The sequence below is a fragment of the Lasiosphaeria miniovina genome, assembly GCF_030549165.1.
Source record: "Lasiosphaeria miniovina strain SMH2392-1A chromosome Unknown B0T26scaffold_5, whole genome shotgun sequence".
Classification (NCBI taxonomy): Eukaryota; Fungi; Ascomycota; class Sordariomycetes; order Sordariales; family Lasiosphaeriaceae; genus Lasiosphaeria; species Lasiosphaeria miniovina.
Window position 1 is genome coordinate 4,749,504 of NW_026848224.1, and position 20,755 is coordinate 4,770,258.

At 52.4% G+C, this 20,755-nt stretch overlaps 7 protein-coding genes across 7 annotated transcripts; 1 reads left to right on the forward strand and 6 right to left on the reverse strand.

Moving 5' to 3' along the window:
• Positions 1–113: 113 nt before the first annotated feature.
• Positions 114–3,510, reverse strand: B0T26DRAFT_742322 (vacuolar protein 14 C-terminal Fig4p binding-domain-containing protein; the record flags this gene model as incomplete). Its single annotated transcript, XM_060444090.1, has 9 exons — positions 114–477; positions 641–800; positions 855–934; positions 988–1,106; positions 1,167–2,065; positions 2,127–2,787; positions 2,862–3,029; positions 3,166–3,328; positions 3,443–3,510. 9 exons carry the CDS (start codon positions 3,508–3,510, stop codon positions 114–116), a joined length of 2,682 nt encoding a protein of 893 aa, XP_060295140.1.
• A 3,215-nt stretch (positions 3,511–6,725) lies between these two features.
• On the reverse strand, positions 6,726–7,032 carry B0T26DRAFT_753893 (uncharacterized protein; the record flags this gene model as incomplete). Its single annotated transcript, XM_060445761.1, has 2 exons — positions 6,726–6,890; positions 6,970–7,032. 2 exons carry the CDS (start codon positions 7,030–7,032, stop codon positions 6,726–6,728), a joined length of 228 nt encoding a protein of 75 aa, XP_060295141.1.
• A 456-nt stretch (positions 7,033–7,488) lies between these two features.
• Positions 7,489–8,439, reverse strand: B0T26DRAFT_718540 (uncharacterized protein). The gene is made up of 2 exons (XM_060442385.1): positions 8,284–8,439; positions 7,489–8,204 (listed from the first exon to the last, which is right to left on the reverse strand). The coding sequence occupies exons 1-2, from the start codon at positions 8,288–8,290 to the stop codon at positions 7,798–7,800; spliced, it is 414 nt and encodes a 137-aa protein (XP_060295142.1). The 5' UTR covers positions 8,291–8,439; the 3' UTR covers positions 7,489–7,797.
• A 1,282-nt stretch (positions 8,440–9,721) lies between these two features.
• Positions 9,722–11,549, reverse strand: B0T26DRAFT_648400 (fatty acid desaturase-domain-containing protein; the record flags this gene model as incomplete). Its single annotated transcript, XM_060437998.1, has 2 exons — positions 9,722–11,270; positions 11,335–11,549. 2 exons carry the CDS (start codon positions 11,547–11,549, stop codon positions 9,722–9,724), a joined length of 1,764 nt encoding a protein of 587 aa, XP_060295143.1.
• A 1,022-nt stretch (positions 11,550–12,571) lies between these two features.
• B0T26DRAFT_742324 (uncharacterized protein) lies at positions 12,572–14,396 on the reverse strand (the record flags this gene model as incomplete). The annotated part of the gene is made up of 5 exons (XM_060444091.1): positions 12,572–13,189; positions 13,321–14,025; positions 14,095–14,174; positions 14,227–14,282; positions 14,338–14,396. 5 exons carry the CDS (start codon positions 14,394–14,396, stop codon positions 12,572–12,574), a joined length of 1,518 nt encoding a protein of 505 aa, XP_060295144.1.
• Positions 14,397–15,100: 704 nt separating this feature from the next.
• On the reverse strand, positions 15,101–17,825 carry B0T26DRAFT_678107 (uncharacterized protein; the record flags this gene model as incomplete). Its single annotated transcript, XM_060440178.1, has 2 exons — positions 15,101–17,688; positions 17,744–17,825. 2 exons carry the CDS (start codon positions 17,823–17,825, stop codon positions 15,101–15,103), a joined length of 2,670 nt encoding a protein of 889 aa, XP_060295145.1.
• A 136-nt stretch (positions 17,826–17,961) lies between these two features.
• Positions 17,962–19,213, forward strand: B0T26DRAFT_718549 (signal recognition particle, SRP9/SRP14 subunit). The gene is made up of 3 exons (XM_060442386.1): positions 17,962–18,165; positions 18,226–18,304; positions 18,426–19,213. Exons 1-3 carry the CDS (start codon positions 18,142–18,144, stop codon positions 18,722–18,724), a joined length of 402 nt encoding a protein of 133 aa, XP_060295146.1. The 5' UTR covers positions 17,962–18,141; the 3' UTR covers positions 18,725–19,213.
• The last annotated feature ends 1,542 nt before the right edge of the window (positions 19,214–20,755 follow it).

The following is a 20,755-nucleotide window of genomic DNA, read 5'->3' on the forward strand; positions in this document are numbered from 1 at the left end:
TTCTTAGGGGTATTACATTACACGCCGACATGATACTCTAGAGTTAGTTGTTGTCAGTAAAAAGGAAACCAGGACAAAGGAAACCCTGGGAAGCAAACAAGAAAAAAAAGCTATCATTGTTGCGTTCGCTTGCCTCGCCCAGATACTGCCCCTCCCAATCTCCCAAATTGCCTTCCGAGTCCTGATCGTGGTTTTGGTGTGGGAGGAGCCGGTGCGGGCGGATCCTTGACCGGCACGGGTGGTGCGCGCACCTCTTTGGCGGTTTTTGGTTCCATCGTTCCATCACCAATGCGCAGTTCACTGATTCCTAAACTCGACCCGTCATCCATGTCGCTCCCCAGCCTCTGCACACGCCGGGCACGCTCTTGGACGGCTCGGAACTTCTCCAGCAACTCATTCCATCGGATGATGCCATCGTCGCGCCCCTTCAGCCTGTTTGGTCTGTCAAAAGAGGAGGCACTAGGAGTTGTGGCGTTACTGAATTCAAGATATAAGTCTCATTAGCAAGGCTTTTTTTTTGTTGGGGGGGGGGGGGGGGGGGGGGGGCGGAATAATAAGGATTAGGAAAAGAAACTCGCGTGTTCCCGGCTTAGTCAAGCCGAAAAATATATGACGGGGTAGCACTGGCAAAGCAACATACGGTCTGGGCGCAATGTGAAGATAGCCGATCGAGCTCACGCTGTTGAGCCGGTTTTTTAGCGCCGCAAATGCCGAAGATTGGGGCAGGAGCATTAGAAGCCCGTAGAGACATTTGTATAGATGCGGGTATTTTTCTGGCTCAAGCAGTTGCAGCCGGAGGTCTAAATCACGTCAGCATTCACTCGGCTGCAGAATAGGGGCGGATAGTATGGTACAGGTAAACACAGGCGACTCGAGAAGCTGCACAAGCTTGTCGATTTGAATGAGTATATTGACCGTCATCTCGAGTTCGGCACTTGGTGGTCTATTAGCAAGACTCAAAATCAGAAAGGACGATGCGCCACACACAATATCTGCAGGAGATTATATGCCTGTTCGTATGCCTGGGCCAGCAGGCAAAGTGAGAACGTGGCCACGGCGTTGTAGCACCATGACCGAAATAGGGCCACGAAGAAGGTTTGTCCGTCCTGGAATTGTCAGCTCATGCCATACTGCGCTTCTACAGCCGTGACCGCGAGGGATCTAACCTTTGTCTCTAGATTTCGCAGTCGTTTCCGTACTTCAGACAGCTCTGGCGCCGTAATTAAGTTGTTGTTGAGATTTTGCACCATAATGCTGGCAAACTCGACATCTTCTTCCTTCTCGATACAGTCGGCCAAGGTTCTGTAGATGCGCTCAGCGCTAAGGCTCGTGCAGAGTTGGCGTATGATTAGATTGCCGCGTGTCTCAAGAAGCTTTCTATCTGTGGAGAAAATTTGAAGCAAGTTGACCATGAAATTCGAAAAGTAGTCGTCCTCGCTATTCCGCGAGATCTGCGACAGGAGCTGCAAGTCCTTCGTCACCACTGCCTCGGCAGGGTCCGAGAGGGTCTTGAGCAAAGCCGGGAATGTCCCGTCGTTGAATGCTAGCACTTTTCTGGGGGCTTTGCGGTGTAGCATGATCAACCACGTCAGCGCAGCAACGCGGGTGGCCTCGTGGTCATTGAGGAATAGCAGGGTGAGCGAGTTTACTGCAGCCGCATAGTCGAGGTCCGCTTGAGGGTTCGGCGCCGAAAGTACAGGCGTCGGGGTCCTTGGGATTCCCCTTCCTTGAGCCGGTGTGGGACTTCTAACCTCAAGTTCCCTCGAGCTTGATAAAGAGGCCCGGGTGCTCGCGTTGCCATCTTGACGGTCACCTTGTACGGGAGGAGCCGGTATGCGCGATTGAGATTGCATGGTCATCAGCTCCGCGTCGTCGGACAGAGAGACAACATAATCCATTAAAGAGGTGTTGACTCTCGCAGCAGCCTGGCGGATCGATTCAACGCCACTCGCCATGGCTGGCAGCAAGTGGGCCAGTATCTTGGGTGTGAACGGAAGAACTTCTTCCGGGCAAATGTCGAGAAACTCGACAATCCATCGAAGCGACTCCAACAACCCATCCTCTTCTGCAATACTGGTCAGCAATCAACCGACAAAGCGAACAGATCAGAGAGCAGATAGACTTACCTAATGGCGAATCGAGAGTGGCTGTGAGAATTTCTAAGACGGCCTTGTAGTTGATTTGCACATCTTGGCCAGGAACCCAGTCATCTTCACTGCTCGCATCGTCGTCGTCGTTGGCTGTCTCGGAGTCTACCTCGTCCCCTTCCTCAGGCGCAATATGCACGCTCCCGCTGTCAAGAGAGTCCTCTCGCTTTCGCTTTCCATCCCCCTTGGACTTCTTACTCTCGGCGATGCCCTTCTTCACGCGGGCAATCCGCTTGATCTCGTTTAGGAACTTGTCCAGACAGCCCTGGGTGGCGACGTGGACATCACGGTTCGAGTCACTTAGAAACCGCAAGAGGCCCCCGAGAAATTCGGGCAGGAAGGTAACAAGCTCGAGGTCAGGGATGGAGTCAAGCAAGATGATCCATCCGACCAGAAAAGTCCTCGTGAAAGGGTTGAGGGCAAAGATGCGATCTCTGAGGAGCGGGATAAAACGCTTCAGCGAGAAGGCAGTTGGCAGATCGGAGCGCTCATCCTGGGTTTCCTTGTCATCGGCGCTGTATCCAGGGGGCTGTTCTAATATTGAGACATAGGTGGCGGCTGATTCCGAAACAATATCCTTGATCAGCCGATCGAGCAATTCGGCGCCATTCTTGACGGAGAGCTCCGAGTCGGCACCCAGCTGGACGGTAGTGGTGACAGTGAGCCGGAAGGTAAAGCAAGGGGGTGCGGGATGCGGAGTGGGTTTAGACATACCTTGCAAAGCGCATCAAAAATATGGTTGAAGTAAATCAAAATCTCGCCCTTGGCCACCTTGGCTATGTTGTACATAGCCTCGCAGGCATAGTACCGGACCCGGGCATCTTGGTCTGTGAAGCAGGCAAGGACAGGGGGCACAATGACCTCAAGATACCTCGCAAGTTCCTGGAAGGGTGAGCACGGGCAAGCAGTAATGGGAGGGCATGGCAGGAAAGCGGAGGTTGCAAGAGGCTTGCTTCATAGTTGCAGCAATGTGGGGACGGTATGTGCTAAGTGGCGAGTGGTCAGACGAGGAACTTACTGAGCCGAGGGCAATAGCAGCAGCAGCCAGGCCTATCAGGCCACCATTCCGGGCATGAGGCTGATGGACGGCATATGCATAGTCATTGCAGAGCTGGTCGAGGACTGCTTCCACCCTGGGGTAGTCCTTGACAGTGACGAGCTCGCGAATCACGCGCTCTAGTCTGTTGTTGCGAGAGGGCGTGAGTCTACAGCTTCACAAGGACAGGGCAAGCCAGCTCTTGAAGTCTGTCCAGGGGCAAACATGTAATGTACGTAGGCAGTGTGGGGGGACATACTCGAGAGCGCCAACTTTTCTCTTGTCGTAGAGCTTGTCGTTGAGAGCTCGCTGGATATTAGGATCCATGGCTCGGGTTCAATGTTGGAGGTCTTGGGCCCTGATAAGCATGCCGCTGCGGCTACTGCTTCCTGGCGGTGGCGCTTGCGGTGCTGTTGGTGGTGGAATGCTTGTATGTACCCTGTGCTGCCAAAGCAAGGATGGACAGGTTGGGAAGAGATGGCCTGGGGGGCAGGGTGATGCACTCGGCGCCTGATCTGCCGAGGCCGATATGGCCAAGGTAAGGTAAGGAAGGTCCTGAGTACCAAAAACGCTCCAATGGGTCAATGAGAAATGAGCAATCAGCGAACTGGCCGTGGGATGCCGGCGACACACTGTGTGGGTGAAACGATGTGGATGAAATCCAATGTTGGCCGTGGATGGGACGAATGCGAATGCGCTGCCCGTGCACCTGGGCTGCTCCGTTGGACGGTCCGAGCAGTTGGGCCTTCACGTCTTACTGTATGTACTGTACAGTACATGCATACATACAGTAGCGTTGCGGCTTTCTGCGGGCTTAGGTTCGGTGTTGATATGTTTGGACTGCTGAATAAAGTGTCGACATGTCTTGAATACCTTGCATGGATGGCGGACGCGATGATGACAATGAGTGGCCATGAACATGTAGTTTCCAAATTGAGTTGCAGGACCAAGCGGATTCAAGGCTGCAGTACCCCCAGTCAATCCCGAAAGAAAAACGCGTCACAGCACCCTCGCCTCGCCGCCCAGCCCAGGGTTGCAAGCCGGGCAGGCTTCCAGACTGGCCAGTGCTGCTTATCCTGTACGGGTTACCAGCTAAATGCCGCAATAACCCTGATAGTAACGTAATTACTGGTATCAGCCAACATCAGTCCAGAACACCAGATTTGATTCTGCAGGGCGCTCGTTAAATCATGTATAGCGACTGAATATTTGAAACTACCTCATGAGTGCCTTGTCTATTTGAACACGAGGTTTGCCCATGCATGGATGAATTGTTGACACGGAACGAGAAACTAGGGCGTTAGTAGTACTTAATAGACAGTATTAAATCGTAATACACAAGGTAACGCCCAACCTACACAAACGTACTACCTTAACCCACCACCTTACTTATCTTGGGTGCTCGAATTTATGTGGTGGGTGTCTCTTACCTTTTCTTTGGTTGACATTGGCTATTAGAAATATCACCTAGTGTTGTCTCTTTATATCGAGTCTCTCCTCTGCCGCCACCAACATACATCCCTTTCTCAACTCCTCTTGCATCCCATGAAACCGATATCAGCTTGCTGGCCACCGTGTTTCTCATCAACTAACATTTGAAAGAACAGCAAAGGTGTCCAAAGGATGAAAGTAACTATAGACGGTATATGCCCCGTGTCCGTGGGGCTATCCCCATTGAAGACGTTTCCCCTAGGTAGGTACGAATAGGGAATGTTTTATCATATCTGAGACCAGGGTTTCAGAGAGAGGCTCACGAGCGCCGGCCCCTCCTTGTGTTAAATAGACAACCAAGCAAGCACGCGGATAGCTGGGGAAACTACCAGTGTGGGTTGTGCCCACTTGGGGCCATTCCAGCCACCTTTATCTCTTCCTGTTTTCCTGTCTCCTACTCTGATGGCTCTGCACCTCCCCGTTCTTTCTCTACCTGGGTCCCCAAACAAAACCAACACGTGACGCATCCCTCGAGCCTTCAACCTACCCACTATGTCTGCCAGTCCAAATTTCCCGGATGGAGGGTATAATAACTGCCTATCCGAGTATGTCGAGTTGGCCGAGACCCACAGCCATATGAAGAGGCTGAATAGGGGAGGGATACGGCGGCGTAAGGATGTGTTTGCCGGGCATTGGCTAAGCAGGTCCTTGGCGATAATGATGGTGCAAGTGTGTGTGTGTGTGTGTGTGTGTGTGTGTGTGCTTTGGGGGGTGGGGCGAGAGGAGGGAGGAAGAGAGAGTGACAGCCGAACTGCTCTCCCACTTCTGCCTCCTCCCCGGCGTGTGTGCCATGCCGTGAGTTCCATATCGGCACTCATCCGACTTTTTGCGCCTTACTCTGCGCTAGATCTCTTTTCTTCGCAGCAGAAAGCTCTATCTCGCGTTAGCTCTGTGACGCCAGTTGACTTATAAGCGGTAGGAGTGAGTTTGTGCGCGTGTGAATGCCTGTATGTACTTGTGTGTGTCTGCGTAGGTGCGTATGTGTGTGTGTACATACCTGGAATCCAGGCCCGCCGCCGCCGCCGCCGCCACGTCTGATCGCGGTCTGGATTCGAGCCACGTCTTCCCTGCCTGGTGACGAGCTCGGCAGGAGAAAAAAGCAATTTCATGGACTCCATTGGCCCTTCCCAGCACATCGCCGTGAGACATGGCGAAGAAGACGCTCGACTTGGTTCCGGCCCCAGTCTCATGACCCATTCTAGAAAAATCACTTGGCTGCACGTTTTGACACCAGAGAGATGGCGTCTGGGGACAACCCAATTCGTCCGGGTGGGCGGATACACGACATTTGCTTTGATGCCTCGCTAGGATCACGTGTGATGGGACACCAAAACTGATAAAGTGGGAAGAGGCGAGGGGGAGCAGCAACTTCCCAAGCTGGGACTTGGCTTGGCATGGGCTTACACATGGTGCAAACGCATCCCCCCCTGGGTTGGGGCTGTGGCATATGCGGCCTTGTCGTATTGTTCCTTTCCCGGAAGTCTCGAATCGACTTGCGAAAACGTCGTCACTATACCATCATGAGATGAGATTCCCCTTCCGTGTCGGATTGTCCCTTTCTCGGAGGTCTCGAATCGACTTGCGAAACGTCGTCACTATACCATCATGAGATCGGCACGAGCCTAACACGAAGAGGGAATTTCGGGCGGCAGATCAAAAGGGCCCGAGTGAGACCGGGCTTATATGAACTGGGAAAGGGGAAAGAGGCGCACATGATCCGTGCAGGCCGCCCACAGACTACTGCCCGTTACTAGTCATTTGGATTGCGTATCTGAGTTAGTACGCCTGGTTCTTCTTCCCTGGAACTAGTTCAAAGAAAACAAGATACTAAACGCGAAAGACACAAAAGTCGAGTCAAAATGGAAAGCAAGAAAGTGGAATTACACACCACTAAAACGACATCACTCACACACTAATATTATATAGAATATGCCCGCCGATATATATCCTAGCACGCGTTGGGGGCTGCGGATAAAGCACCATTCGTCGTCTCGGCAAGCATCCAGCTAGGTTGGCAGGCAGGGAAAGCAACGGGCAGACATCATTGTTTGCTACTTGGATCCTCCTCCCTGCTTTCCGCCACTGCCTCCGTTGTTTCCACTGCCTTTCTGGCCGCTGTTGCTGCTGCTACTGCTGCCACCGCCGCCGCCTCCGCCGCCGCCACTGCTTCCTTTATTCTGCCGAGCAGCCATTGCAGCCCGCCTGGCAAAATCGTCCTGCAGGTTTCAACGTGTGAATAAAGGAGCAACAGACAGCCTCCCTGACGCCTAGACACAGGTAATGGGAATCTCGCACCTTCTCACCCCTAGCCCTACGAATCCTCTCCGCTGCGGCGTCGTCCATCTTGCCCCTACCCATCTTGTATTCGTCCTTTGGTATCAAGAGTCCGAAGAGAAGAGAGGAGGGCAACAACGCCTTTCCTTGCTTGGCGTTGGCAACAGAATTAAGCTGGTGAGACTTGCAAGGAATTACTTTGACTAGCGACGTCCAGCAGCCTTATGTGGTGTTTATGTGGGATGCTGGGGAAACGAATGTTTGGGTCGACCTGGGCCACGAAGTTGCGAGTCTCGATGAAAGATCTTTTGGGGTCGGCGCTCTAGAGATATATAGCCATGTCGGCACATGGGATCGAGGCCCTTTGCCAACCTAGGTAGTAGTTTCTTTTGCCCGGGAACCTCTACCCCTAGTCCAGCTCCCGCTGGACGGCCCTGCATGGATGGCCTCGTCTCGATCGTGAGTCTGAGAGACGATCGCTCCTATCGTATGATGGGTATGAACGTCCTCTAGCCCCCGATATGTGGGAGCTGTGCGTGTGGGGGGGGGGGGGAGACAATGGGTGCAGGGTATGTTTGTATGTACATACATTGCTGCCGGCACCCAAACAGCCAGAAACCCCATGGGGCGGAAGGGTGCCTGGCCTGTCTGTTGTCCTCGACGGAATTATTGCTCCCGCCCCACTGGCCCAGCAAAACTTGGAGAGAGATGCCAAGGGCCGTCCCGAAATGTCACGCTGATACGTACTAGTGGGATACCAATGAGAATGCGTTTGTCTTCTCCGTCCTGCCGTCCAGGAACCTGGTCGAAGGTTAGGGCCCGGCTCGAGAGAGGCTCTACCATTCTATTCTAGTAGAGCCAAGCCGTACCCGCAGCTTGGGCCACCTTACCCAGAACCACGGATGAGGGAGATATGATGCTCGCCTGCGAAACCTGTCCCCACGACAGGGAGCTGGTGCCTCCTGCAGAGGCTGTTCGGACCCTTTCCACAAACGATGCCAGCAACCGAAGGAGCTTGGGCACTCGGTGTATCCAAAGACGGCAAATCAACAGAGGATGGAAGGAGAGGAGATGTGAACGGGCACCCTCCCCCCCTCTGCGACTAATTAACACATCAGCCGTGCAGAGGTTGGCCTCGGTGAGACCATTTTGAGGAACCGATGAGGGAAAAAGAAAAGAAAACCGGCGTGGAAAAAGAAGCAACAAGACAAGCGCTAGCATCATACAATGAATATTGAAATTGTAAGGGACTAGACCTGCAGGACCACGACGAGGAGCTAGTTAGCAAGTAGTAGCAAGGATCCCAGGGGGGGATGGGGAGGCTCCAGTACATACAGTACATTACTTACAAACCCCCCCCTCTCTCTCTTCCTTTCACTTCCAGGTGGACAGAGGTGACAAGACCTTCCAAAATAGCTTTTCGATCAAGCATGCCAAAAGGAAGAGCACATGCGAGTGATGCCCACGCGATATCCATAAGAAGCTGCCGGCCCCCTCCCCCCACTCCCCCCCCCAATACTCGGTAATTTTCTGCGGCGAGAGCAATCCTGTCCTCGACAAACAACGATCTATCTGTGTATCTATACGCTATCGGTGTGGTGTGGGCGCACACAGACCGTCACTTGACGGGCTGTGGTGGATTGCAGATCGTGGGCCCAAGGCCGCGGGACTACTGCAGTTATCTGCATACAATCCAGCGCTGGTGGGTTTGTTAGGCTGGTTCTCTCTACAGGGGTCCCAGGCCAGGATTGAGAATTCGGCCGTTGTGTAACTAGCGGCATTGAACAAGAAAATCTCTCCCGTGAAGGAAATATACAAAGAAGCTCGTAACGGTCTCATTAGCGCAGCTTTATTTAAAAGCTGGAGGCTATCATTTCGTTACGATTGAAAGGTTTCGGAAACGTTAGAGAGGTCACTACCTAGGACGTACCTTGGTATAGCGCCAACAGACAGTCCAGCCCTAGATTGTTGTAAAGGGGGGGCCGATCCCAACCCCGCGCAACCAATGCTGGGTGTCGAACATCAATCTCGCCCCAATTGCTTCTTTTGACCACAACGACAAAGCGCTTTGGCCACCATTCTGGCCTCGAGATACACTACCTATACGGAATAGACCGGAAGGGGAGTCTTCTTCCGCCCAACTCTCAGGTACGTAGCTAGACACCAGCCACGCTGGATTTAGATGTCCGAGTCTTCTTGTGCAGATGCATCCGTCATTTGATTTGGATCAACGAACTAGATCCAAAAGGGGGGGCGTGAGGGGAAATTGGGAAAGTAAATATATATATATATATCTTTCGATTATCCGCGGGTGTCCAAGCAGGTATTCAACATCTGTTCCCCGTACCTTTTAGTCAGGATTGATTTTGTGACTTGGAACCCCTGGAGGTTCGGAAAGCCCCAGCACTTTGTCGTCTCAGGCGCCACCTGGCCTCTTGGCGTTTTTCTAACTTGGAAGCCTATTAAACCTATACTTCCCGGGAGTAACTACCATTTTGCCATATCCAATCAGGTTATGGGCTGCGGCTTGCGGCGCGAAGCACACCTCTGTAGCAGCTCTGTTGAGTGCGGCTTCGACAGAAAGGCATGCAGTAAACAGGCTTCCGCAGGGGCGAGGCAGAAGGCACGCAGCAATGACTGTATCATGGCAGGAAAGCAATTGACCAACTGCCAAAATATGGGCCATTTGCATGTTATAATTCCTAACAGCTCGCGTCTGGGGAAACCGCCGGATGAATTAAGCCAATACTCAGGATATCGCGGAAGAGTAGCCTTAGAAATGATGAGCATGCGATGCGTCGACGTCAATGCTCCCAGTTATCGCACTCTGACATTTCGCCAGGATCGCCGCTTGTCTCGCCACGTCCGCCAGTCTCCCGATAACTTCCTTGTTCCCGTCGACAAAGCCGTAAAGCGCATATGGAATGCCCACCTCATTGCAGAACTCCTGCACGAGCCTCTGAGCACTTCGTAGGTTGTGTCGCGGGAGGCGAGGATAAAGGTGATGGATGGCTTGAAACTGCAAGCCGCCGTGGAAGAAGTCAAGCCACTGCGGGCAGTCGACGTCCATGGTGGTGCGAAGCATTTTCTGCGGGAATGACTCATGAACGCCAAGGTCTGCCGTGCTCATTGCAAAGTGTGACAGGGTAATCTGGACATGGAGCGGTGCCGTAACCATATGGCTGACCATGACGAAGAGAAATCGGTGCCAATTGGTATCGACACATCTGTAGAGGATGCCATAGCCAAACCAGGCCCAGAAGAAGATATTGCCCGCCAGCTCCAGGTACCTGTGCCACCATGCAGGGCCTTTTCTTGGTCCCTGCCCAAGGATAATGTATGCCCACGAGAGGCGGTACAGATTAAAGCGTCCAAAGAGGAGGAAGAAGTAATAGGAATAATGCTGGAGGGAAACCAGGAATTTAGCAGCCGCGTCGAAAGGCATAACACGCTCATAGTAGGTTGATCGTAAAGACCCCAGAAAGCGGTGGGATACGGCAAACAAGGGCATGTGCTCGATGTCAGGGTCGTGCTCGGGCGAATTGGTGACGATATGGTGAACGTTGTGATTCATCTTCCACCAGCCGAGAGACAGACCACCGAGAAAATCAGCGATTATGATGCCAATTAAGGTGTCACCCTGAAAACTGTGCGTGATGCCCATGTGGCCGGCATCATGAGCAGTGAAGACCAACTGGTGCCAGAAACAGCCCAAGAAGAAGGAACTTGTAATGTACCAGCCCCGATGAAGAAAGGAAAGCATGAGGGCAAAGAGCGAAACGTAGCGCAAGCACTCAATGGCATAGGCGGAGTAGTTGCAGTCGAACAAACCCTCGTCCTTGATCCTCTCGTACAGAAGCCGGTACTTTTGCACGATGGAATCTTGGACTTCTGGTTCAAGTGAGGGATATTTATCCATGTCCAATTTTATCTCCTTCCTGGTCAGGGCATCAAGGTGAGCCATGCCGTCAGTTATTTCCGCGGGAGCATCGGCGGACGATACGAACGATGCGGAGGCAGATCTCTGGGCCGTGGGGTGTTGCTGTTGCTGTTGCTGTTGCTGACCACGACGACGGCGACTCGGACCAGAATCAGAAACGTCAAACAACGGCGAGGGGGATCGGGAGCCAGAACGGCTCGATGACGTAGTATTGGGAGAAGGCGATTTGGTCAGCGTGACGTCTTCAACCTCGCTGTCGTCGCATGAAGTGGCGAGGCGAAAAACACCGCCCTGAATTGGGGGTAGAAAGTTATCCCAGCGGCCCTCAACCGTCCCAATACGATATCGGTCCATATGGCGGCGGGCCTCGGGCGAGTGAAGGCTAGGGCTTGGTCAGTTTCACTAATTCATCGCTGGGGATTACCTGCAGGCGTCGTGATACGCACCTCTTGACCTCGTCTGAGGCATCTCGCCCAACCATGTGCATAATGGTTTTCTTGCCCCCGGGATGATAATGGAGCCATGCGTCCACCTTGAGCACATGCTGGTCCACGATAATAATTGAGCGCCCTTGGGCAATCATGGCCTCGACTTCGCGCCGCGAGAGCACCGGATACGACCGCCCGCCAGCCTTTTGGCTCTTTAAATCACGTGTTGCCATTATAAAAGAGGGCGAGTGGTGGGGGTGAGCGGTGAGCTGTGAGCTTTGAGCCGGCGCGAAGGACGGGAGTTGATGGGATCCAATTGCTCGCACGCACCAGCCTAGAAAATCGGAAGACGCGAGGCCCGGGCTCGACTGTGCCTGCTCTCGTACCTGGGAGGGGGCACTGTACCCAAGGAAATTATACTGTGAGAATTGACCTGCAAGTTACCTAACTTGGCGGGCCGCAGTACGATGCGGAGACTTCGTGTCAATGGAAAGATGTTGGGATGTTAAATCTTGATAAGCCCTTTCGCCGCCGAGACTAAAGATCAAAAGCGTATGGATCGGGGATATGGGAGGAAGAAGATGGAATGGAAACATCACTCTGAAATAAATGGTATGAAATGAAGATACGGATACTTCGTGCCTGGATTCAGAACGCTTCCTGCTTTAAAAATTGGGCGCGGCAGCCGGAAATACCGGCATGCTTGATCTTGTCAGGTCCAAGCGTCAAGCCGTATGTTACCTACCCATGCCTGGGGTGAGGGCTAACAGGTTTCCCGGAGACATTTTCTTGACAACCAAAATATCCACTCTATTTGTTGGGTCACTTTGCGATTGCACGTCTAACTATTTATAAGATGATCGCGAGAAATGGGTGACGTGAGAGGGGCCATCGACACTGGTGGTCGGCATTGGAGTTTTCAGTCGATTTTTTTTAATGAGATGGAAGCAATGGGTTTTGAATACCGTAGGGGAGCATTGAAGCAATCAATCGGTTGAACTCCTAGAGCTAAATCATATACTGTGTCGACGAGTAATATCGGCACTAAACACAACTAGGCATTGACATGTTCTTTGTTTGTTGGCCGTATGGAAACTCATCCGCCTGCTGCTCCTGTAACGTGTTGAACGGCGCGCTACTACTCTCTCTGTCATCTGGCCAAGTCTATTTACCAATACCACCGGGGAAACAAACATACAGTTACAAGTACACCAGAAAAGCACGCCTCGTCAAATACAACTTATCCCCAACTGGCTTAGAAGTGGATGGCCTTCCCGTGCGTGGCCATTGCCGCCTCTTTAAAGGCCTCGGCGAGCGTAGGATGCGCATGGCAGGTACGCGCAATATCCTCGCTCGATGCACCGTACTCAAGAGCCAGCGTTCCCTCGGCAATCATTTCACCCGCATTTGGGCCAATGATGTGGACTCCGAGAAGACGATCCGTCTCTGGGTCCGCGAGCATCTTGACCATGCCGTCCGTGTCCAGGTTCGTTTTCGCCCGAGAGTTGGCGCTAAAGGGGAATGTGCCGACACGGTACTTGATGCCCGCCTTCTTCAGATCCTGTTCCGACTGGCCAACCCACGCAACCTCGGGGAAGGTGTACATCACCGAGGGAATGCAGCCATAATTGACATGCCCAAAGCCCTTCTTGATGTACTCCACTACAGCCACCGCCTCTTCCTCGGCCTTGTGCGCAAGCATTGGCCCAAACGTAACGTCACCAACGCAGCGAATGTGAGGAATCTTGGTGCGGTATTCAGAGTCGATGATCACGCGCCCCCGCTCGTCGAGCTCGAGGCTAATATTCTCGAGTCCGAGGCCCCCGGTATACGGCCGGCGACCGATTGCGACGAGGACCACGTCAGCGTCAAGCTACCAGAGAGCCATACAGTCAGCAATTATTCCAGGCCTATGTGTCAGCCCAAGGCGTGGCTCCACGCGCCATGGTTTGCCAGTCCAGAAGTAAACACGGGGTAAGTGGCAATGAGAAAGTCCAAACATACCGATTCCTGCTTGCCGCCCTTGGCCGAGTCCACGTCGAGCTTGACGATATCTCCGCTTTGCTCCCCGCCCAGGACCTTGGTGCCCGTCTTGAAGCTGATGCCCTGCTTCTTGAGGATCTTCTGTATCGATTTGGCGATCTCAAGATCCATGCCCGGGCCACCAATCTGATCAAGGAACTCGACAACAGTCACCTTTGACCCCAGTCTTGACCATACCGAGGCCATCTCGAGGCCAATGATGCCGCCGCCGATGACGAGCAGCTTCTCGGGAACTTTCTCTAGCGCAATGGCGCCCGTGCTGCTGATGACGCGCTTCTCATCGATCTCGAGGCCAGGAAAGGGAGAGACTTCGCTACCGGTTGCAATCAGGATATTCTTGCCGACGATGCTTGTCTCGCCGCCATCGTTTAACTGGACATTAATGGTGTGCTCATCCTGGAACGTGCCCGTGCCCTTGATGTACTCGACGCCATTCTTCTTAAAGAGGAACTCAACGCCCTTTGTAAGGCCCGAAACGGACTGGTCCTTTGCCTTCATAAGCTGCGCAAGGTTGAGCTTTACATCGCCAACCTCGATTCCTCGGTGCTTGCTGTCGTGCATAATTTGGTGGTATAGATGCGAGTTGTTTAGGAGCGACTTTGAGGGAATGCAGCCGACATTGAGGCAGGTTCCGCCGAGGGTTCCGCGCTTCTCGATACATGTGACCTGTTGGAAAGAACATTAGATACGCGCGCTCTCTACGGCGGTGCGGTGGGTTGCGCGGATCGGGCTTACCTTCAAGCCCTCCTGGCCAGCCTTGATTGCAGCGACATAGCCAGCAACACCACCACCGATGATGACGAGGTCTTTCTCCTCTGCCAAACGGTAAGCCAGGCGGTCAGATCTGGTCTGGACAGAAATACTAACCAGCCTCGGTCGCATATGTCCGTCTCCATCTAGCCGCGGGTACAATTGAGGGAAGTCTGTGATAGCGTCAGTGGGAAGAGCCATTTTCGGTGGCGTGGAGCCGAGTCATACCCCGACGGCCTGAAGGCAGACCTAACCGCAGCTCGCCCGAGTAATCTTTGAGACAGCATGTTTGTGGTGAGGCTCTGGGGCTGGACTAGCGAAAAAAAGAAAAAAAATTGGAAAAGCGAGGCTGATTGAGATGGATCTTTTGGCAGCGCCGGCGTGGGATTGTTGGGTGGGACTGTTGACAAAAAAAAATGTCCCAGTTTCCAACCCGTCAGGAAGCTCTACTTCGGGGTGAGTCTGATTCTATTGGCCAGGCTCAAGGCCCCGATCGGCTCGGCGCGGAGTGACGGCCGCTAAAATTTCGGGCAGGCTCGCTAAGCCTGTCTAACCCGCCTGAATCCGACCAATTTGGAGGTCATGGGAGGCCACGAAGGAGGAAAGCACCCCATGACCATTGGAGCTCCCCTCTCTCCGACTGCTGAGGAGTCCGATTCAACGAGATAGCCGCCAAAGATTGTGTAGATTATCTTAACAGTAATAAACAGCAAGCAATACTTATCAGTAGAGAAGCGATTCGCAATCCAATCGCAGGGTTCACTCGAGTAGAGACGATGCAAGTACTGTGCAAGCACGCCCTAGCAGTCCCTGAAGGAGTGTCGAAATCGAAGCAGACACCAGGGGCGCTGCATGGTAAGTTATGGGGGGAGTATCTATTATATCTATTTTATGAGGCGAAGGTGGACTGCTAGATAGATGCTATGGTCATACCATGACACGACTGACATCACCGTCACCGCCATATGCTGCAGGTCTCGGGATTTTGAGCCTACTCTAGTTGGTCTTGTGTCGAAGAGAGAACAGCCTCCAAGACGGATTCCGCTATCTTGCACGCCTCCTTGACATGTTCGGCGTTTTCTTTGCTCCCGGCCAAGTCGGATTTCCGGATTACTTTTTTCATAAACCACTGGAGTCCCCTGGCCAGCGGAGGGGCTGTCTCGGCTGTCTTGAAGGCTGCAGCTATCGCGTCTCTCGGTGTTTCGCTCGTCTGACACTCTAAGAGGGTGGCGATAAGCATGATCTCGACAAATGCCCGCGTATTTGACTGCAGGTACGGAAGGTTAAGGCATTTGAGGACAGGTAGCCCCAGCGCTCCGCTTGCAACCAGGGATCCGAACATCTTGGCAATATTTACGAGACGTCGCGTGTCGGCCGCTTCATTCTCGTCCACGTCTTCTGCGTCGTCGCCGAAGATAGATTCCCCCAGTCTCCTAAACAGCCTCCAAAGACTGTCTTGGAACGACCACCTGACCTTGCGGTCTGAGCAAAGCTTTTTGGCGACCAATGTATAATACGGGTTGTATTGCTGCTCTGCCCCAGAGCATTGCATTATGACATTGGGGACCTCCCGCTGGCGCTCCTTGTTGAGTCGAAGTTTGAGGATACGTAAGTAGGCGTCCTCATAATCAGTAGCCGACAAAATGGCAACAAAAATTGACCGCCGAACATCTGTGTTCATCATTTGCTCTCTCGCAAGTTCGGCAAGGTCTGGCCCCTGCTCAGCGTCGCTGAGGAGGAGGCTCTCGTCGTCGTCGTCGTCGTCGTCGTTGTCGTGGCTCTGCTCTGTCTTCTCCGGTTGACCACCCGCATGTGGGCCAGCCCAGCTTGCACCCACAAGCCACCACTTTCCTTTTTTGTCAGATTGCTGAATGTCTTTCAGACCCATCCTTAAAGGCTCGGTCGACTTAAGTTTCCTCGAATTTAGGGAGCCAAGGATCTTTTTCATGCGGGTGGTGTGCTCAGAGACTACTGCCGACGCACCGACTCCCGCCTTCATCTTGTTGTTTTTCAAGTCATTGATCGTCTCGATCATGAATTTTGTCCTGACGCTGATGCTCTGTTCGCCAATTCTCGAAACGGCCGGGCGAATCAAAGAGATGATATCCTTCAAAGCCATCGGGTCATCTTGCCGAAGAGAAGAACCGCACATGCGAATAATACGCAGTAAGAGCTCCGCATTGAGCTCCGACAGATTACCCAAGAGCATGCGAATGTAGTCAAACAATAGGTTCGGGCCTATCGCCTGGAAGCTGTAGAGCTTTGAAAGGAAAGTGATCAGGTTTGATGTCTGTTTCGGCACATCGGGTCGCCCAGTCGCAGCTAAAGCTGCTGCCTCTTCGTAGAACCTGTCGAAGCGCTCGACGACTTCCTGAATTAGCTGGGCCCCGAAGTCCATGCCGACTACTTTGCAGGCGGCAGTAGCAAAGCCCGAGGTAAGGATTAGGAGCGTATCCGGCAAGTTTGCTGGATCGCAGACTTGAATCAGAAGCAGGTCTACCAGGGTGGACGAGACGTGCTGTCGAGGATGCTCCCTATAGAGCTTCTCAATGTCGCCAAGAATACTTAGCATGCTGGTTTCTGTTATTCGATTGACGAGACCTTGTGTCTGCCGGCGGATACGTGCTGTCAACTCTGCGTCTGATCCCGACTCCTGCCGAAGAGAAGGAGTCACGTATTTGACAATATCTCGTGCCACTGTAGGAGCAACATATGGGTTCTCGCGCACTCGTTGTACCTTCTCGGCAGGCACATGGTCCGCTCCAAGCTCTTCAGAATCGCCGTCTTCGCCACTGTGGTAGCTGACATCGCTCATATCGTCTTCGTCATCGCCTCCAGACCCAAGATCCAACGCATCATCCAGGCCCACATCATCCGAGTCGGCGTTCTCGTCAGAATCGGAACCTTCAAACTCGTCGTCGCTCCCTTCAAAGTCGGTCTTTTGACAGTGTTCCAAAGCTTGCTCCGCAATCGCCTTTCTTCGTTTCTGGGACAGCCAATCGTCTACTTCTGCCTTGCGTTTCTTCCGTTGCGAGGCTTCTTCATTGTCGTCCCCGTCAAATTCACCCAATTCACCCAAGAGCTCAGTGAGCCCATCTTCTTGGAAGGATTTTGGCAGTGATTTTCGCCCCTTCAGCCCAAGCTTCCTCTCCAGTGCCGCAATCTCGGCGTCGTCTTCTGCGAGGCGCTCCTTCACGTGCTTTGGTAGATCTGGTTTTGAGGAAATTGGGGGCGCCTCCTCCTCGTCAGACACCTCGTAAGAAGAAATATCTTCCTCGTCGTCGTCGTCGTCGTCCTCTTCGAGATCGATATTGTCTTCACTGTCCTCTTCGAGATCAGGTATTCTCTGTTTCGAGGTTGGCCAACTTTCGGGTTTTTTAACTGTCACGGCAGGGGACGTCGCCACCTTAGTGGCTCTCCCTAAAGAACTAATTTTGGCGTATTGTTTTGGATTTGCGCGCTCGGCATAGGTTTGAGACGCAGTGATCTGATGGTCTCTCTTCTGTCGTCTGTCGGCCTTGCGCTGGTCTTTCCTTGACAGGGAGTGTCGTTTATCGCGTCCTTGCTTTCCCTGCGACTCTGCGCCATGTGAGTAGGCAATGCTAGGGAGATGTTTCCGCTGTGGGAGACGTACCTGGCACACCTAGCTCTTTCAAGAAGTGTGGGGGTAGTTGCGGACCCGGTTGTTGTAGGTTCTTCATCCTAGGTGGTGCCATTTCGTGTAGTAGACCCTAATATTAGGCCTAGAAAGAAGTCTTTCAACCTTTCTTTTTACGCTTTCAGGTGCGTCTCAAAAAAGTCCGTGTGGGGTCCAGTCCCGTTTTCACGACGTGGATAGGGGGGTAGCTAGTGGGGGCTGAGAACAGAGCTAAAATGAGGAGCCTGACCCCACATCCACCTGAACGGCAACGTCAACCCTTTGGCGGGGCAACTCTTCATGGTGTTTCACGCCTGCAATTCCCTATACCAGAGCCTCCACCGATTCCTGAACGCGTATAAGACACCTTGTTGCCGGGCGGTAATCGCGGCACCATGGACCATTTAACACACGATGAGGTTGGCTTGAGCCCCACCAAATTTACCGATGATATATTACTAAACCTTCGGTGTCTCCAGTTCTTTATCAAGCTCGCGGAGCTCTTCAGCTCACGCAAGAACAAAGATCATGGGAAAATCTGCCTGACCCAGAAGAGATGTAGGATAACTTCCCACTTCGAGTTATGGTTCTCTTCGCGACGCGTGGCGGGAGAGCGTTGTGCCTTGAGGTGGTCAGCGGTTGATGCCAAAGACTCTGAATCACTAACTTCAATCCTCAGTTTCCTATGGCCAGGACATCCCTGAGCCCTCGGCAGCAGACCATTTCCCGGATTTGAATGTTGACGGTCCCTTGCCCGTCCTAGTCCGTGCGTCCAATGGAAAGTCTAAGCCCAGACGTGCAGATAAGGTCAAGCTGTCAACCGTTGTCGAGCCCAGCGACCTGGACGCTTTCTACGGGCGGTATGCCGAGGTATGCAAGTCGGGTATGCTCGCCCTGAAGCCGCGCGATCGTACCAAGAGGAAAGCAAAGGCGAAGAAGAAGAAGGGAGGGGCCCAGCAGGCCGCAGTCGCTTCTTGAGAATCATGTTCTGTTGCAACTAGACAGATATATGGCGTAACCCGTTAGGCAATGAGTTGGTAGGTCTAAATATACCGGCTCTCTCTCGTTCTAAAATGAGAGTAGCAAACGTATTTGGGCGAATGGAAGTGATTGTGCGGTATTGGCCACCTACGTTAATCAGGTACCTTACTTATCACGTTCTGATCAAATGGTCTAGGTGCGTTTATATCATATCAAGGATGGCGTAATAAAAGCATCATATGAACGGAGATCTTGAAGGTTGCGCAGATCCTGTGATGAGATGTATATTATATTTCGTCTGCTTCAATGAGGGACTTCTACATTTAGATTTTTTGATGAGATGTATAAGTACCTTCAGGCATTGTATTAGTATCATATGACGAAACATTCTAGGAATAGACCTAAACAGAGCGTTATAATATTTTTACAGGCGTCGGTCAGCATTATCTAGGTACCTGTGTGTTTTTAATCCACTTGACAATGTCTACCTACTCTTCGCATTTCATACCCGGCAGTCAAAACTCACGAAATCGTTGCAGCTGTCTTGTAACAATCCCCCCTTTTACTCTCCCTTCATTATAGACCTACCTTGGGAAAACCATGGATGTATAAGGTATCATATATAAGTTCAGTATAGCAACTGAATATTTCAAGGAAGTTTTTTCTAAGTTCCACCAACGTCTGCCCAGACTATAGCCCATACACAAGACACATTCGCTAATTGCGTTAAACCGTAGCACAAAATGCCAAGGGTCCCTCTCTTTCTGACACGCTCTAGTGTATAATGGCTTTCGCAGGCCGGTTTATTAGCAAATACCGCGAAAGATTCGTCACATACCGGTCAAATACAAAAAGTAGGCTTTTGAGTACCTGAGGTTCAGTAGGTAAGTGAGGTAGGTCTGGAGTCCCATGTACTACACAGTGTGGGCAGTGTGGGTGGGTAGAGACGCCTTAATAGTCCAGACATAATTCTCATTTTGATAATCTACCTAGCCTTTATCCTGTACTCTATGCTATTCTCTATTCTATGCTGGCAACTTTCTTGAGTACTCCTTATGTTCACAGAGGCGCTAGTTCAGGTGTACCCTGAAAGTCCTCGTCTTGTCCCCATGGTTTCAGTCAACTTGCACTCCCGAACCGTTCTTCAACCATGTGTAGGTAGATGAGCAACCCTATTATCTGCGAGGCTTGCAGGGGTAGCGATATTGTAACCGTGTGCCATACTGTCTTTACCACCGATTGCTCGCTGGATGGGAACGAAACTGCCTGGTATCGACTCGGGCGTTAATGCTGCTTGGTGTCGCAACATGTGGTTAACTGCGTTCGGAACCGAGGCGGCGGCGATAAGGACTACAAGACTGGTATATGTGGGGGTAATCGGTTGCTGGGGTTAGACCACCTGGGTCGATTCTTGACAAACAACATCGCCTCTAGTTTTCGCTAGCCAGGTACAGTTCGCCGAGACGACCATGTGCTGAAGCAATGTTGTGCGGTGGGTGATATGTGACGGTCCTAACAACTCAGGTACAGGAATAAAATGTCGCTTGTGTGCTGTGGGTGACGAAAGTAGTAGGGTGAATGGGCAATCAGGGATAGTTGGGGATTGCGTTTTGGGACTCCGGCGTGAACTGTGTGCTCCCCCATCGTCGTCCTTGGACACGGGAAGAAGGCTCACGAAAATGGTGGATTCTAGCACAATACCCTCGCGGCTGTGACTTTCTAAAAGACGCGCTATTCCCTTCAACCGCGATGGCTGGCTTCCACCGTCTCCAACAAAAGCAGTACTACCATGTTGTTATCGAGCTGCGCAGACGAGGCAGTCAGACCCGCAAGATAAGATGTAACCCACACACCACACACCAGGGCACAACATCAGTCACGCCTGTACCTTAGGCGCCCGACACTGCCGGAAAGATCCTACGTCTTGCTTCATGCACTCTCACCAATTTCTGCCTACCACCGAAAGTCTTTCACGAAATAACGCCAATAACACACATACAGCTACCCGATACCTTCCACCGAACGCCC